The 16,620-nt window shown below is 35.2% G+C and overlaps 1 protein-coding gene across 5 annotated transcripts in view; it reads left to right on the forward strand.

Moving 5' to 3' along the window:
- Positions 1 to 16,620, forward strand: part of PLCE1 (phospholipase C epsilon 1) — a 159,672-nt gene that overhangs the window by 84,878 nt on the left and 58,174 nt on the right. For all 5 annotated transcript variants that reach the window (XM_082764218.1, XM_082764222.1, XM_082764221.1 and 2 more), the window contains one exon: positions 14,431 to 14,747. In XM_082764218.1, the coding sequence (XP_082620344.1) occupies positions 14,431 to 14,747 (317 nt within the window). The remainder of the gene's footprint in view (positions 1 to 14,430; positions 14,748 to 16,620) is intronic.

A 16,620-nucleotide genomic window follows, 5' to 3' on the forward strand; every position in this document is an offset into this window, starting at 1 on the left:
GGTATATTTATTCTGTCACTAAGTTCTTTGCTCTCTGGTACCTTTACGGATTTTAAAATGTTCTAGTTTGTTCATACAGCTGGACTTTTCACTTAGTGAGATTTATCTGTTAATATAGCAGTACCAAAAGTTTTGAAGTTTTCTAGCAAGTTTAATTTTAGGTCACAGAATCACAGAATTGTCTAGGTTGGAAGAGACCTCCAAGATCACCTAGTCCAACCTCTGGCCTAACACTAACCTGTCCTCCACTAAACCATATCACTAAGTCATACATGGTCACAACATTGTATTCTATGGAGTTTAAAAGAAGCCCTCGCATTTGCTGATGGATTTGCAGGTGATTTGATTTTGACATTTTACTAGTTCATCAAGAAAGATGTACAGAAATATTTAAAGAGTGTAGGATATGGCATTACATATGACATGTGGATGTTCAAATGCAATTCTGAAGTAAAATAACTAGAATTTTATAGAATCTAATTTTTGATTAGGCAAAACATTTTTTTTTGCTTACTGTGTTTGGAATACTAATAACTTCTCCCCTCCAAAAAAGTATTTTAAATGTAGACTAAGAGATTTATCTTTATACAGAATGCAAGTAATAATTTCACAAATAGAGAAATATTTTTGACTAGTTATATATTCATAAATAATAATGCATTTTCTTAATGTTTACTGTCTTTCCATTTCCACACCTATTGGCTGTACTGTCAAGAAAATTATTTTGTTTGATTAATAATCTTTCTGTCATAGATGGACTTGTTGAACATGAGAATCTGTTGCTAAAACACGTAGGCAAATAACAAGAATTAGAGGAGTTTCTGCAATATAGGTTTTCATGAGGAAAATGAAAAGATAGCACAAAAGATAGCACCTCACAAGGTGCTATCAGCCCTGTCGGTGGCAAAATTGCCAATGACATCAGTGGAGTCAGGAATTCATGCAGTATATTTTTATATTTGAGTTAATACAATTTTAAGAATGATTCCCTCCCTCTATATCATCTCAGGATTGATTTCATTACATGTAGCCGTCCTTGACAAAAGTTCATCTAGGCTAAATTAAATTACCTTATAGCATTATTTGATTTCTATGACTCCTCTTTGTCATTTGTTTCATGAATAATATCTGTCAGATTTGTATTATGGTCATTTTACAGTAACATTTGTATAGTGTATACTTACTGAGCTCATGTCAGACTAGCCTTTGATCCAGCAAGTAACTGGCTCAGAGAATTACTTGTTAACCCAGGTAGACTGCTTCTTATATATAATTTTACAATTTACACTAAATTCTGGTTTGTCTTTGGTAAAAATCATGAGTAGCTGTGTGGCTCACCTGTCTGTGTCTGAACTGCATTGCAGTCATTGTTCCTACTGGAGTGGCATTGTCCTTCAGTCACTGGTATAACCACTGAAACAAAGTGACCTTGAATTTCATGCGTTCTGTATGTCAGTGGAAGGCCTCTGATCATATTGATCTGACCAGAACACAGGTTTTGCTGTTATTCTCTCTTTTCTTTTAAAATGCCTCCCAGCATCCCTTAAACTGGGCTTCTGGCACAGCCCTGGTGATTCCAGAAAGCTTGCTAAGAAAAGCTTGCTAGTAGCAATACTTTCTTAAAAGAAATACTAGCATGATATAACGTCACAAATATGACATACCGTGGTGGGAAGTTGTAAAATCATGTTATTCTTTTATAAAAATAGTATATTAATTTCCCTTAGTTTCCCATCGTCTTCCTCATATGGGAAAACGAACTTGCCAAGGATGCCTGCTGTTACAACTTGTTTGAAAGTTTTCTGGTAATGGGTTTGATTAGATTTTTTGCATTAAAAGATACTTTCTAAAATTCCCTTTTAAAATTTCGAAGCTGTATTCTAAAAGGAAAAAAATATATAATAGCTTCTATCATTTGTGTAAACATATTATGCAATCTTGTTCTTAGTATTAGTTACAAGAGCTACATTCTTTACCAAGTAGTAACTGTTCTACGCTGGAAACATGCATTCAAAGTGCAGTTCAGGAAGAAATGTGAGACAGGGATAACTAAGAGAATTGCTGCTATTCTAGTCAGAGAGATTGGTTTTGTGTTTCCCAGGTTAGATGGGAAAGTAATCTGCACAAGCAAAATAGCTGAATTACTTCCCTTCTGAAGCAACAGTATGGCAAAAATTAGATTTTATTCATGTGTAGTTACACGCTTTCCTTTTCTCCGGCTGGATTCCTGGGTTACAGTTTAACCCTACATGGGAAAACAGAACAAAACAAATAATAATAATAATAAAAACTAATTTGGCATTCTTCATAAATGTACAATAATCTAATTTTAATAGACACTGCATATTTGCCAGTGAGCTTGGAGAAAAGACTGTCTGAGGGAAGAAAGGAAGGAAGGAAGAAAGAAAGAAAGAACGAACGAACGAACACTGATTCACCCAAAGTAAACAATAAACATATTAGGAAAACCACCTATTCTTCTTCTGTACTGATCCCTTTGCGTGTGTTGGGAGTTTTATATGTGTGATACTCTCCCATGTCTCTTTGGCTACCTGGGTTGGCAGAGACTCATCAAGCTCCCAGAGCTTTCAGCTAGTGTATATTTCAAACTGCTTGGATCTTTGATAGTACAGAATGTACATGGAAGGAATGTGTTACATGACCATCGTATTTTTAAATGTTTCTTTTAAGACACTTGTAAAGTAACAAACGTTTTGACCTGAGAGCACTCGTAGAACTTAGCCTGTGTTATCATATTTCTCAGGGAAAGAGTGAAACCTGTTTATAATTCCTTGTTTTCATTTTATATCCTTTTTTATTGTTTTTATTATGCCTCTCCTTCCCAGCGAATAAATGTTGAAGACATTTATCAATTGTTAAAATCATTTTTAAGCCAAAATACCTTTTATACTGCCTCCAAGTATATTCCTTTAAAACACGCGTGCTTAACTCAATGAGACTCTGCCTGTATATTCCAAAACTGCTTCTACAGTAATTTGCTGATGTGCTGTATTAATATTAGCTTTGAAGATAATCCATACTTAACTCCAAGAAAAAAAAAAAAGTAAATGGAATATAGCTTGCCTTAATTTCTTTTAATCCAAATATAAAATGTTGTATTTGTATGTATCTATGCATTTATGGAAGGGTTACAGAAATGACATGGGCTCTTATTTTTCTTCTGTGTTTTTGCACACTCTAAATAGGTAAAATATTGTTTTGAGTGTAGCACAGCTCTGTGTGTGGACGTAGAGGTAGCTGACCATCTTTCCAGTACACAGCAGAATGTGTAAGAAGAGCCATCCACCTACTGCACAGCATTCCCAGGGAATATTGTGGCTGCAGCCATGTTATTGACTGGGTCACTAACGACTGAAGTTTCTATGGGTTTTTCTGTCTGCTAATTGTGTATTAATTTTCACATCTAAACCAACACCCTGCCCTCTCTTTTTGACCAATTCTAGTGAATACTCTTAAAATTTCAAAGTACCTGTATGTTATTTCTTTAATAATGAAGTGCAAGTGCTAAATTAATGTTGTTTAAGAGTAGTATCTGCTCTTGATACTGCTGTGAAACCCACCAATTTATTTCCAGTTCATCATCCTTCTTCACTTTTTGGTATCTTGTTTAAAAGTATGTATCCTTGGTTTATTCGTTTAGTCATGGATGAGAGTCCTTTTAAATTTTCCTTTATATAGTGAATTTTGAAATAATGAGTTATTTCTGCATGGTAAAAATGAGTAATTACTGCATGGTAATAAATACATCTGTATAGCAATACAGAATTCACTATTATTATCAACTCTTTTTTTTTTTTTTTTTTTTTTTTTTTTTAAGGAATCTTTCTAAATCCTGGTACTTTTTATAACAGCAATATGAAAGACCATACTGGTTTTAGTAGTTTTTTCCTGTTGCCCACTGCTGACTAGTAATACAAAATTATTATCACAATAGTTGAGCAATATTCTAATACATTTTTTTTACTTACACCGTAGTATATTACCCTACCTTAACTGTTAGGCATGTTTAATGTCTTAGGACATTTATTCTGTAAGTTGATCATTATTATTATTATTTTAATACAGAAAAGATTTCATGGATTTTATTTTCATTTCCAATGTAAAAGTCTTGGATTTCAAATTAAATTATAGCTCATGCATTAACTCTCATAATCATATGTATTCTGCTCATGGAATGTTCAGATCACACAGTAAATTAGTAAGAGAATTCTTCCCAAAACTAAGTGGTGAAGGTGTATGTCGGAGCTTTCTGCTACAGCTGCAAGGATAAAAAGTTGAATTTGTGTCAGATAAAATGCAATGTAAAAGAGTGAACATGGTTCCTTAGCAAGTCACACAAAGATACTTTGAATACAGTGTCAACAGTATTTTCTGTTAGGGGTTCTATTCTTTGTCCCTTCTCTGTGAAATAATTATGTAGAGGACAGAACTTGACCTAGTGTTATAATCAGATTCAGTTTCAGTAACTTCTGAGAGCCAGCCAGAATGATGAAACCTCTGAATTGATCAAACATTTTTCAAGCGCCTTTACATTCCTTTAAAATTCTTTCATTGCTAAGCTTCAAATCTTTAAATCTGGAATGTTTAATCTAGTGTTGTTTTTACTGGATGTGACTTGGTTTCATTTTATTCCAATAATCAGAAATAATAGCAAGCAAAATATCTCATACAGCAGATTTGCCTCTTTTGGTTTGTGTGGAAACTTTGGTAGCATCTTTCACTCACTTTTATATCTTTTATATGCTGATTCAAGAGGAAAGATTAATTAATCATTAAGACTACATGTATTGGATTTTACTTAATTCTCATGTTATTCCTTGACATAATTATCATTAAAATCAATTTCTCCATTTGACATCTAAGTCTTCATCTTGTAAATGCACTTGTAAATACACTGATGTAAAAACATCGCTGCAGTTTTGTTGTTTGCTTCCCTCGGTATGACACTGAAGCTGTAGCGAGCATCTTTATCATTCTTCCCTTAAAGGACTGTATTTAGGGTTGGTTTTAATCATGATTTTAATGATCGACAGTGAAACAATTTTCACTGAAATAGTTCCTTGAATTTGGGATTTCTTATTCTCTGCAGTATTTGGATAGCTGGATGAGGTGGGAAAAGATGCCTGTCTTTCCCCCGTATCTTTAAAGTGTCTGTTGTCACGCATAGCTTGGCATTCAGGGTGAGACCAAAGTAAGGAGGGGGATGCTTGTTCTGAAATATATTTCTGAGGTAAGAACGCAAATTGGGGTCATGTTTGTGACAATTGATAAAAGTTGTGCAGCTGAGGAGCAAACTGCAGCAGCTCATTAACTAAATACAGAGATAGGCAGTGTGGAAGGCCAGTGCCCTCAGGCTAGAGAGGAATGTTTCAAGGCTGCGGCTTTGAAACACTGAAAATGTTTCAACTGAAAATGTTTCAAACATGAAATGTTGTGGTTTTACAGACATTTAGGTTGTGAGTGCTATGGCTTACTGCAACTACACTTCATATAGTCCACAATACTTTAAAAAGGAAAATATGAAAAATTGAGATGATGAACCTCAGTTATAATGGGTATCTCTGAGTTTATATACATGCTATGTTTACGTCCTTGTTTTCCACAGGTATACATGTACTGTGAAATTATATTTTTATTTAACTTTTCCCCTGTTCTCACTGATTCATAACAGATTTGTTTGATTTTTAAAAATGAAAAAATATTTGTGGGAAAAAAAATAAAATAAATTTAATTTTCATCCTTCTTGAACAAAGTATATGAATATGAAACCTGATCTGAAGTTCTGGTGCTGCCTTTAACCACTCGGTATTTCTCCATTGCAGGGTTAACTCAGAGCTGTGTGTGTTTTATTTTAATTTTGTTCTGTCAGTGCACAGAAACTCTTCTTTGATTTTGGAAGTATTTTGTATCAATTTTTGTGGACTAATGTTAAAGCATGGATTCTGCTTTAACTCAGGCATAAACTTGTTCATTTTGCAATGGGAATTGTACAGTTCTTTTTCTAGAACACTTTTCTTCCAAAGTCAACTCATAAATTGTCCTTTCTGACTGTTTCTTTGGTAGATGCTGGAACTTAACTAATAATTTATATATACGTTTATTTAGCATTTGAACTTAACATTCCATGTGGTACAATGTATTTATACCCAGTACTTTTAAAGCTCTTGAAATCATGAATACAGATGCTGCATACACAACTGTTCTGCTAGTGTGTTGCTAGATTGCCAGAAGCCCAAGTCAAGATTCTGATGGACTACTAATGTGCCAGCTTTTAGCAGAAAGTTTTGTGAAATGCATGTGAAAGCAGAATATCACTCAAAAGATCTCCAGGGGATTGGCAGAGGAGAGGGTTCATTAAATGAGATTTCACTGCAGGAAATAATGAAAAACCTGAAATAGTTCAACAAGAAGTCTGGCAGTGTACCTATGATTTCTTTCCACTCAGAGCAGCCATAATCTGAGCATGGAGCACCCTAATTTGCTGGAGAGAGTCTTCAAAGTAACAGCTATTACTACGTGATTTGAGGCAGCAAAATTGAACAGTGGGACAGATACTTATTGTTGTGCAAATCTGACACTGCAGTCTTATCTCAGTTTACCAGAAGATTAGATTTCTGTATAAATCTAGAAATCTAACCTGTAGAAAGAGTTCAACTGAATGGGCACAATTGCTTCAACCCATCCACCATTTCTGATTCACAATGAGATCTTAAAATTCAAAGACATAGGAGGTGAGGTTAGCACTGGAAGTAGAGATGGTTCTTCTAAGTAGCCTGGAGAGAAAGTGACAATAAAGCCATTGTCATAGACATAGTTAAGTAGGTATATATGTTCATCTTTACTGTTGTTATGGTGGATGAAACATCAGTATAATTAGAATTCAGATATTATGCCCAATAAAATTATTTTGTTAGGAATAGTCAGTGCAAAGAAATGCCTTTAGCTTTAATATCTTGTGGAAGCTAAAAAAAACAAGCAACCAACCAAGCAACCAACCAACCAAAAAAACTCCACAAGTTCCTCTTCCATCCCACAACTGTCTGTCCACAATTGTTCATCCAAACTAGATTTCAGATTTTTGTGTGCATAACATCCTTCAACATAGATATCGTATTTCATTTTTATTGTATCAAGTGAAATTTGCAGGGTTTTATTTATTGACATTAATGTTCAGCTAAATATGAACTTTGTATTTGTATACACTGCTTGTTCTTGTAACCCATGACGCTGAGATTGATATAGATTTATGTTGTTACTAGCACTCGAATAATGCCCCAGACAGCGTGGCTTCTGAATTCCAATTAATGTATTGAAGAAAAATACCTCTTTGAAACAGGAATATTTGACTTCCTGCTCTTTTCTATTAATACTGTGATGGAGCAATGAGAAAGTTAAGCACCAGCTGAACCTGTTGGCAAGGCCCTGTCCCTTAGTTGACCATCTTGTTGAGTGTCTTGTTCGTCTTCTGTCTTTGAGAATTTTTCATAGAGTAAGAACTCAGACTTCAATCAGTTGTTTGTGAGGCTTCCTGTCCATTCCCATTGCCTGACATGCTGTCAAGATGTAAGCTTCTTTTATAAACAGATGTAAATCCACAAGTGGCTTGAAAAATTTTGTTTAAGTTGGACACGTCTAATGCTGGGTTCACTAGCCTGAAATAAAGTTAAAATTCTACTCTTAATGAGGAAACTGAATTCTCTTATCCTTCCTCTGGTCCTTAAAACACCTCTAAAAATGTTGATTTAATGTTATTTCAAAGTAGAGAAATCTGAAATCTTTGCTACTTTAGGGATGTCATCTGGCAAGGTGGCTAGAATTGTTTTTAAGTTGAAATGAAATAAATGTGTATTGACCTGTAGACTGTCATGGCACAAAATTTTAAAAGGGGATTTTATTGATTAATTTCTGTGGGCAAAAAGCAGTATAGTGTGCTCTGTTTTTTATAGGATGTTATATCATAGCTGGACTGAGCAAGTCACTCAAGCGTATCAATGGTGTGCTTGAGCGTGACCTGTTCTGTGCAGTGGATGGCAGTCTTGGTTGTGTGTGGTATGAATACCTGGACTGCCAAAGAAGAAATGAGTATCAGGAGACTAAGGCCAAAAAAAAGAAAGAAAGAAAGAAAGAATTTAGAATACAGTGGTATATCTGAGATGAGAATAAGGGAGAGAGCAGGACTCAAAAATACCTTTATGAATTAATCCAGCCTTCATGATTGTAGTTGCCTCTGAAACAATAAAACCTTGAGTCTGCTGTTGCAGTGTGAGGTACAGTGTGCCATGTTTTGTCAAACAGCTTTTTGGATTGAATTTTCAACTAGCTGAACACACACTCACTGCTTATCTACCAAAATTGTAATCAAACCTTCTTCTGGCAGGTGTTTTGAAATCAGGATATAGTTTCATGAGCTACAGCAAGAGGTAAAGGTCCCCTGAAATAGCAGGGCTTGGGTGGCCCATTGCCAAACATGTAGAGCAGTAAGGCTGCTTTTTGACTGAACATGTAGATGGTGGGTCTCCTCAGACTTCTGGCAATACACACTGTGCTGATTCATCTCTCCTTAACATCTGTGAACAAGCCTTTGTGTTCAGCCAAACCTTGCATAAGACCAAGTGCCCTTTGTAGCTGAGGTATCCGTTTACCTCACTGGTAGCCCTGGGTTCATTTTTTAAGTCACTGCCTTCAGCGCCTGTTATTTCAGGCACAGTAGAAATGTTTGCTGTTTGGGTTAAGCCACAGTATCACACTGATTCTTATGTAGATATTTTGGAGGCATTGTTAGTCATCCCTATGTGTCTTCTGGAAGATGCAGTCCCAGCATTTCACTAGTTGCCTTAAACTGGGAAGGAATTAGGAAATCAGAACAAAACAGGACTTCTGCTCTGGGAACTGCTACTGCTTTTGCAGAGTCAAAAATACTGTTAAAATGCTGTTACCTATGTTCCCCCCCCCCCCCCTTTTTTTTTTCCTCCCTCCAGTGCAAATACAGCCTGAAGCAAATACCAACTCATCCATTTGTTATGGATAGGCCTGGGATTGTTTCTATCAGCTGTAACCAGTACCAGCCATGTGGAGCCGGAAATGGTTGGTTAAATGTGTTGACAGAATATGGAAATTCAGAGACAAACAGCCAAATTCTTCTTTGGTACAATGCAAAGTATTTCTGTCAATGACTCAAGCTTGTGGAGTGGTAAAATCTCTGGGATACACTGCCAAATACCTGAGCAGCAGTGTAGATATAATTACACAAGGCGCCTTGTTGCTGTCCCCTTTGGATGTTGGAGGCAGGCATGGCAGGCTCAGGTGAAGTGAGCTGATCGGGATAATTCACTTTAAATTCCTTCTATATATTGAATTGCTGTGCATATACATATATATATATATAGGTTAAAGCCAAGATCTTCTGAATCCAACCACAAATTTAGTTTAAATGGATTTTCAAGTTCATGCTTGTCAGTAGAAACTTTTGAAAAGTGTAAGAATTGCTATGTACCTGTTAATTTAAAGTTAATATATCAGTAAAGCCTTCATATTGATTTTCTGTAATCAACTTTAAAATTTGAATTAATGTTTCTCTGTGCATGGGTTTTGTTTGCCCTGTGAGAGTATTTATGCATACCTTTTGTGGGAAAAAAAAAGTTATTCTTTCCCAGGCCTATACATGTCTCACCTGTGCTTATAAGCCATTTGTTTAGTCAACTTAAATGTGTTTTCAGTCAGAATAGATACAGGCAGATTATATCTCTACCAATACTCCTTCTTTTTTTTTTTTTCTGGGGTTTTGTTTGACTGATGCTGCAACTGCAAAAGATTTAGGAAGAGAGCACGGTTCAGTCTGGTTTTCAAAAACTTCTAAGAAAATATTTTCTATAGCTGATATCCATCTTTTTCTTTTCCCCCTTTTTTTTTTTTTTGGTGGAAACTAATGCTCTTTTCACCTGTTGTAACCTCACCACTGCTGCACTGGAAATCACCTTTTCCAATTACGTTGTTATTACCATGATAAAATTAGACTCATAGTAGGTATTGTCAAGCTAGCTATGAAGTTTGTTCTTACTGTTCCAAACCTGAAAAAGATCTTGTGCATCCGGAGTATGCCTGTGATATTACTTGTCCTAATAAAAGATTATTTTCTCTGCTGACCCTAGCTAAATTCATTTCTCTTCTTCAAATAGTCATCTGGGAATCTCCCTTTGCTCAGAGTATTATCTTCTGTTTACTGATGCTCAGGTCATACTGAACAACGGTTTTATTTAACATGAGTGTCCTGTAGTTACAGAGCTCCCCTGCTAATGATTTAAATTGCATGATGATGTGCAGTTTTAAGAGGTAACTCATATTGCTAGATTTAGGGATATGGAGAGAGAGCATGTAGGTTTTCAATTATTTGATTACATGACTCATATGTAAATTTGAAGAAATGGGATCTATTGATTTCAGTTACTTCTACAGTGAAATTAAATTTACAGTTGATCCTGCTCTGTGGCAAGCTTCCCACTGAGTTTAATATCGGGCTCTTTGATATCGGAGTGGGTTGTTTGCATTCGATTTTGATAACGGGGAATTCATGTTCATTAAAAGATAGAGATATGTTTTTAATTATACAGAAGAAGAACAGGAAATTAATAAAAGCTTGTTGGTTTGGTTGTTATGGTACTGTGATACATTGCAGCTGAGGGACACCAAAGTAACACTGTCCCGGTTACGCTGATCTGTATCTGAAGCTTACTTATCTGTATCTAAAGTTCAATTAAACTGTCATGTGCTACATATTTAAGGGTATTCTGCTTTGGGAGAGTTTTTAATTGTATTTTTGCTCTGTTTTGAACAGAATGTTTCAATATTATCTATATTGACAGTCATTCACCTTTGGCTCTTCAGTTTTTCTGTGGTCTGCTTTTATTTTTTCATCATAAACATACTGCATGTTCTCATAAAGCACAGGAACAGTTTGGGTGATTTCTGTAGCATTGTTAGTTAAAAAGGCTTCAATTAAGAGACGCATATTGCATAATACTGATACAAATATATATTTTTATGATGTCGATGTTTACCACTGTAGTACACGTTACCTTTTAATATGTCTTTATACTCTCACGGGTATACTCTCACTGTAGTGATGCACAGTGCAATCCTACAAGTATCAGATTTAAGAGCTGTGGTGTTCAAGTTTGGATGAAAGCAATTCTTTACCACTGTCCTTACATGGTCAGAACTCACATGGAAAATGGTGTGATTTTATCAAAGTACAAACTGCAGGGTTGACAACTGTAATTTTGAGCAGGATCAGCACTTTTGACATTGGTGTGATCACAGTCAGTGCTGTATTTATTTTCCTTCTGTATTTCTGAAAATTCACTTATTTGCTCAAAGCCAGTACTGAATTTCTGCTTAGGGAAAACTTATGGCAGCAGCCCAAGATTTATAACATGTTGTGTATTAATAAATCATCTGGGTGCATGATGAAATAAAATTTAACAAACAAGCACCTTTTAATTTTAACTTTTAATTTTAACTTTTAATTTTAACTTTTAATTTTAACAAATAATATGGTAAATAGATAATTTTGCTTTTACTGTTAGGTAGTGTCACATATGTCACATAACTGTCGTGTTTAGTAGAACATACAAATGTGGAAAAATAACTGGAAGGATTGCAGATAATTAACACTAACCTTCTAGCACAACTTTTTACATTTTATTTATGAAAGTTTCTGTGCATTTTTTTTGTCAAAATGAACTCCCAGCTTTTCATATTTAAAAAAATCCCAAATCAATCTCTTGCTAGTATATCAAACACAAACATAATAGAGTTCAATAAAGATAAAATGCCAGCAAAAATCAAGTCTTCAAGACTCTTGAAATTTTTGCATACAAAAAGTTTTATGTGCACACGGTTTTTACATATTTCCATCTTGAAATCTGTTTATTCACCATAGCTTTTATAGAGCCTGTACACATACAGGATGTATGGAAATTCTAGGTTTCATAATAATAAAAGTTGACTTAGTCTGAAGCTAATTTGTTGATAGAACTCCTTAGTAAAATCTTATAAAAAGATTCTTATAATAAAAAAAAAGAACGATACTTGAGACAGTGTTTTTTCAAGAGTTTGTGATGTGCCTATGCTGAATAATACCTCAGAAGCAGACATTCTGCATTTTTCCCCCATTCTTAAATAATTTATTCTTTTCATAGAGAATATGAGGCACTTCTCCCCAGTTTATTAAGTCAACCCACGAGCCCTTTTTTAATGCTAGGTTATCTTGTTTTGATTAATGACAGCAGTGCTTGCTATTTAAAAGATTATGTGCTTCGGTTGTTTATAAAAAGGATAAACAAAGCTATCAATTGCAGCATTAGACAACTTGCAAATGAACACTCAGGGTCCTTCCCATTTTCTTCTGCTAGCTGTAGTATTAACTTGATGTGGCAGTGCACAAAGAATAATACAACTTGCTGCTGCAGCAGCAAATTTTATTGAGGATTGTATCCTGCCTTAACTCTAACGGAATGATTTTGGCCTGAAAGTGGTTCTATTCTGTGAGTTAATCCAAGAACCTCATCTTTGAAGCACAACAAGATTGTTTACTGGAGAATATAAAATGCCAACACAAAGCTTGAGGACTCTTGAATGAGAATGGATAGGGAGTTTCACAGTAGAAACTAGCAGACAGCAATGCAAATCAGTTGCTGGCATGAAAAATGATAAAAGTCATAGATGGGAGAAAGAGACAAAGTAGTAGTGTAGTCCAGAAAAAATGGCTAGATTACTACAGGCAAATAGAGGGAGAGCAAGAAAAAGTAGGAGGAGACTTTTGTGCAGGGTGTAAGTTATGGATGGGGGAGTGGTGAAGCTGAATGAGAATCCTGGATTTTCTGTGACAGTGCAGAAAAATGTAACAGGGACAGGCAAAATATCAGACTCAGGAGAGTTATGTGTATCAACAATCAAAACATGCTAGGATGTGAATTATGGATGAAAGAAATGAAGTTGCACCTGTTCCCCACTATTTGACCACAATATTGCTTATGCAAATGAAGTCCATGACTTTTTTCCTTGCCGGTCTAGTCACAAAAACGACCACTCCTTGGCTCTTTCAGAAGCTTTTCAGTACTTGAAAGTTTCTCAACTGGTTTTGTTAGCCTGAAGGCTTTATTTAGGTCTGCTATAATTTATCTTTTGACTTTTAGTGGACTATTTTAAGAAAAGACAATTTTCTTTCTTTTTAACTTCCCACTGGTTCATAATAGAGTTTGTGTAAAATGGATGTAACAAGGGAAACATCTTGTAGAATATTTTGTTTGTTATAAGAGAATGAATTGTAATCAGTCATTATGAACTTTTTTGTTTAGAGAACAGAAAGGAGATTTGCACCCTGTATAAAATGAGAGTTTATTGATATATGAAAGAACAAGGTAAAAAAAAAAAGTAGTTCTGGAGTGTATAATCCATTATGTGTGCAAAACAAAACTTATAAAGCTATTTTATGAAGCAACACAGAAAAATAAACTGCTTTTCCTGGGAAGGAAGATGAGTACAGAATATACTACTATGATTGTTTATATATTTAAGTAACTCTTGAATAATTATTGTTCAGAGTACCCATTCTAAACTTACCTAGTCGGAAGACTCATATTTTGGAATCATTGTGTTGATATTTCAGGCTTTCTACATGGTCTTACAAAGCTTGGCTTCTTCCTTCTTAGGAAAAGTTTTATTTTTCAAGGGACATTGCTGCTAGGATATTAAAAACTTCCATGAATCATTTGTAATATTGGATAAAACATACATACTCTGAAATATATGCATTTTCCCAGAGGAATGAAAAATGTTTTGTAACTTCAGACATTTAGTTTTGCAATGCAGTGAGTTCAGATGAGTTGTGTCTTATAGCAAGAGGAGTATGAAGCAACACAGTAACAACATGGGTTGTGCTATATTATTATACATTAATATTATTTATTGTGCCAAGAGAGTCCTGCTGCCCCAGTCAAGGCCTCAAATCCCTCTGTACTGCTGACTCTAATATGGAGTTGAAAGAGAGCCATACCCTGCCAAGACAATCCTTTTATTTGGAGTTTTGGCAAGACTGCAGATGATGGAATCAGGTGTTTGGATAAGTCAAGAAGCAAGCACATTTTGGCAGGTAGCTTGACAATCTCAGAAGCCCCAGTTGCCAGCTGTCTAGCTAATACCAGGTGTAGCTTTTTAGATGTATATGGAAAGACCCCAATTAAAAGAATGTGTTAGGTTGTTTAAATATAAAGTAATTATAAATTACTGTATGGCTGAGTAAATGAATGAATGGTTTACAAGAACAAAAGGAACACGATGTCTTAATTTGCACAGCACAGTCCAAGTTAAAGGAAGAGAAACATAATAAAATTTTTATTTGTTTTGTTTTAGAACGCCAAACGTGTACATCTATGGCCGGCTCCAATGTCCTTCCCTCCAACGTGGCTGGTATCAGCAAAGAGCTGGTAGACCTGCAGCACCTCATTCAGTTCCCAGAGGAGGTTGCCAGCATTCTGACTGAGCAGGAACAGGAGCTCTACCGAAAAGTCTTACCCATTGACTACCTCTGCTTTTTAACCAGGGATTTGGGTAATGCTGAATGTCAAAGCAAGCTTCCATGTATTAAAGCTTCCATATCTGCTACTATACTTTCTTCCCCAAATGGTGAACATAATGCTGTAGAAGATCTTGTGACAAGATTTAATGAGGTAAGACCAAATTTTTGAATTACTTTTCATAGAGGTTGTTACCTGTGGGTTGGTTATTTTTTTATATCCCTCAGAGAAGAGTTCACCTGTAAAGACAGTTTTTTAAAGTGTAAATGAAGATGACCAGGGAGCTTAGCCAAATAACTTCCACTGAATTTGATAGGAGTTATGTGACTGATTCGCTCAGTTAATTTGGAAAACTGCAATCTAAGTTTTTCTTGCATGTTGCAAAGTAAACAGGAAGAAAAAAAAATACAGCCTTGTATTTCTTTTTATTTATACTGACAGTGTTGGGTATACTTTCAGTCAGTTTATTATTTTGTTCAGGAGCTGGAGTTTTATTTATTTGTTTTTGGCTTTTGTAGACTAAGCATGATCATAGGAGTCAGCACAGAAGTATTATAAACTAGAAGTTTCTGTGTTCTATATAATATAACTACACTAACCTGCACTATTTATTTATTTATGTTACCACTATATGTGTCTTGAATGTTATTATACAAGAATTATTGTTTGGCATGACAGATTTCCATGAGCCAAATCCTGAACTGTTTACTAAAATTTTTAATTATTCTTCATAAGGTGGTCTCCTGATGAGTTTAATAGAAAAACAAACAAACAAAATAAAACAAACCCAAACCAAACAACAACAACAACAAAAAGCCTGATGAATAAAACCTCAGGTTTCAGCTACAGAAAAATGGAACAGTTTCTTTTGTTTGTGTGTGTGTGAACCACATGCAATATTGACCGTTTTAAAAATCATAGAAGTGGAATGAAATAAAGATAGTCTTGACTTCTGCTTTTTTAGTTTGTCATCCAGTGCATTCTTATGCTTTAATAAAAGATGAAAATTATGCAAGCATCAAGAAGACAGCACAAAATTAAGTAGATGGAGCAGAGTATGTATTAACCCCCAGTGAACTTCCTGCTTCTTGGGCAAATAAGAATCAGAGACTGAATATATAGCATACTTCAAAGTGTTCCTGCTTCTTGCGTGATACTGAGATACAGGAACTAAAATACTGTAAATATGTTGGCTTCTCTCACATAATTCTATTATAGGAACATAAATAAAAATTGCAACTGCAATATTCAGTCTTTAGACAGAGCCTAGAAAAGTTAGCTCTAGTTATTGTATTTTAGAAAATACCGTGTCTGGTGCATAGCTGGAGAGGAAATCAAGCTTCTGATCCAGCTCAGGTCCCTGTGGTATTTCTCTCACGGCAATCACTGTAGGGAGGGCAGTGGGAAAAAGGTGAAGTGCTCAAGCTCCTGTGTGCCGTGGTGAGGCATGGTGCCAGAGTAGCTGGTTGGAACTCTTCTGTACAGATGAGACTGACCTTCATGTGTTCTGCCACTGAAACAGTCAACAAGATGGAAGGGCAAATAAGTGGTGAAGAAGTCTCGTCAGAATTGACTGAGATTATTCCATGTCAAAGTGAAGTTTAACTTCAAAGTTGTTACATGGTAAAATATTCTACATTATCTTTTAGTGTTAGAGGTTTGTGACTTTGCAATTTTGTAGTCTTGCATTTTTTGTCTATTAATGCTACAGGATAATTTTTCATATAATTTTAATTAATTCCTGAATATCTGGTGCATTGATCATATAATGTTCAGTGCAGTGGATTATTTTTGCAATCTACTTTATCTTATGGTGGAGTGTATCAGTTGCCACAGTGAATCACAGGCGTGAACTTCCAAAATGTCTTTGTTTATAAATGGCAAGAAAATTCCTGTGCAAAGAGTCATGCTTTTGTTGGCAAAAGTCAGCGAGTGCCTGCTGATTTTTTTGGCATTGCCTATAGAAATGCTGTGGTGTATTTATAATGTGGGAGCCAGGATGGATTTTAACATGACAGGCTTCTGA

This window comes from Aythya marila (genome assembly GCF_965140915.1).
Source record: "Aythya marila genome assembly, chromosome: 7".
NCBI classification, from domain to species: Eukaryota; Metazoa; Chordata; class Aves; order Anseriformes; family Anatidae; genus Aythya; species Aythya marila.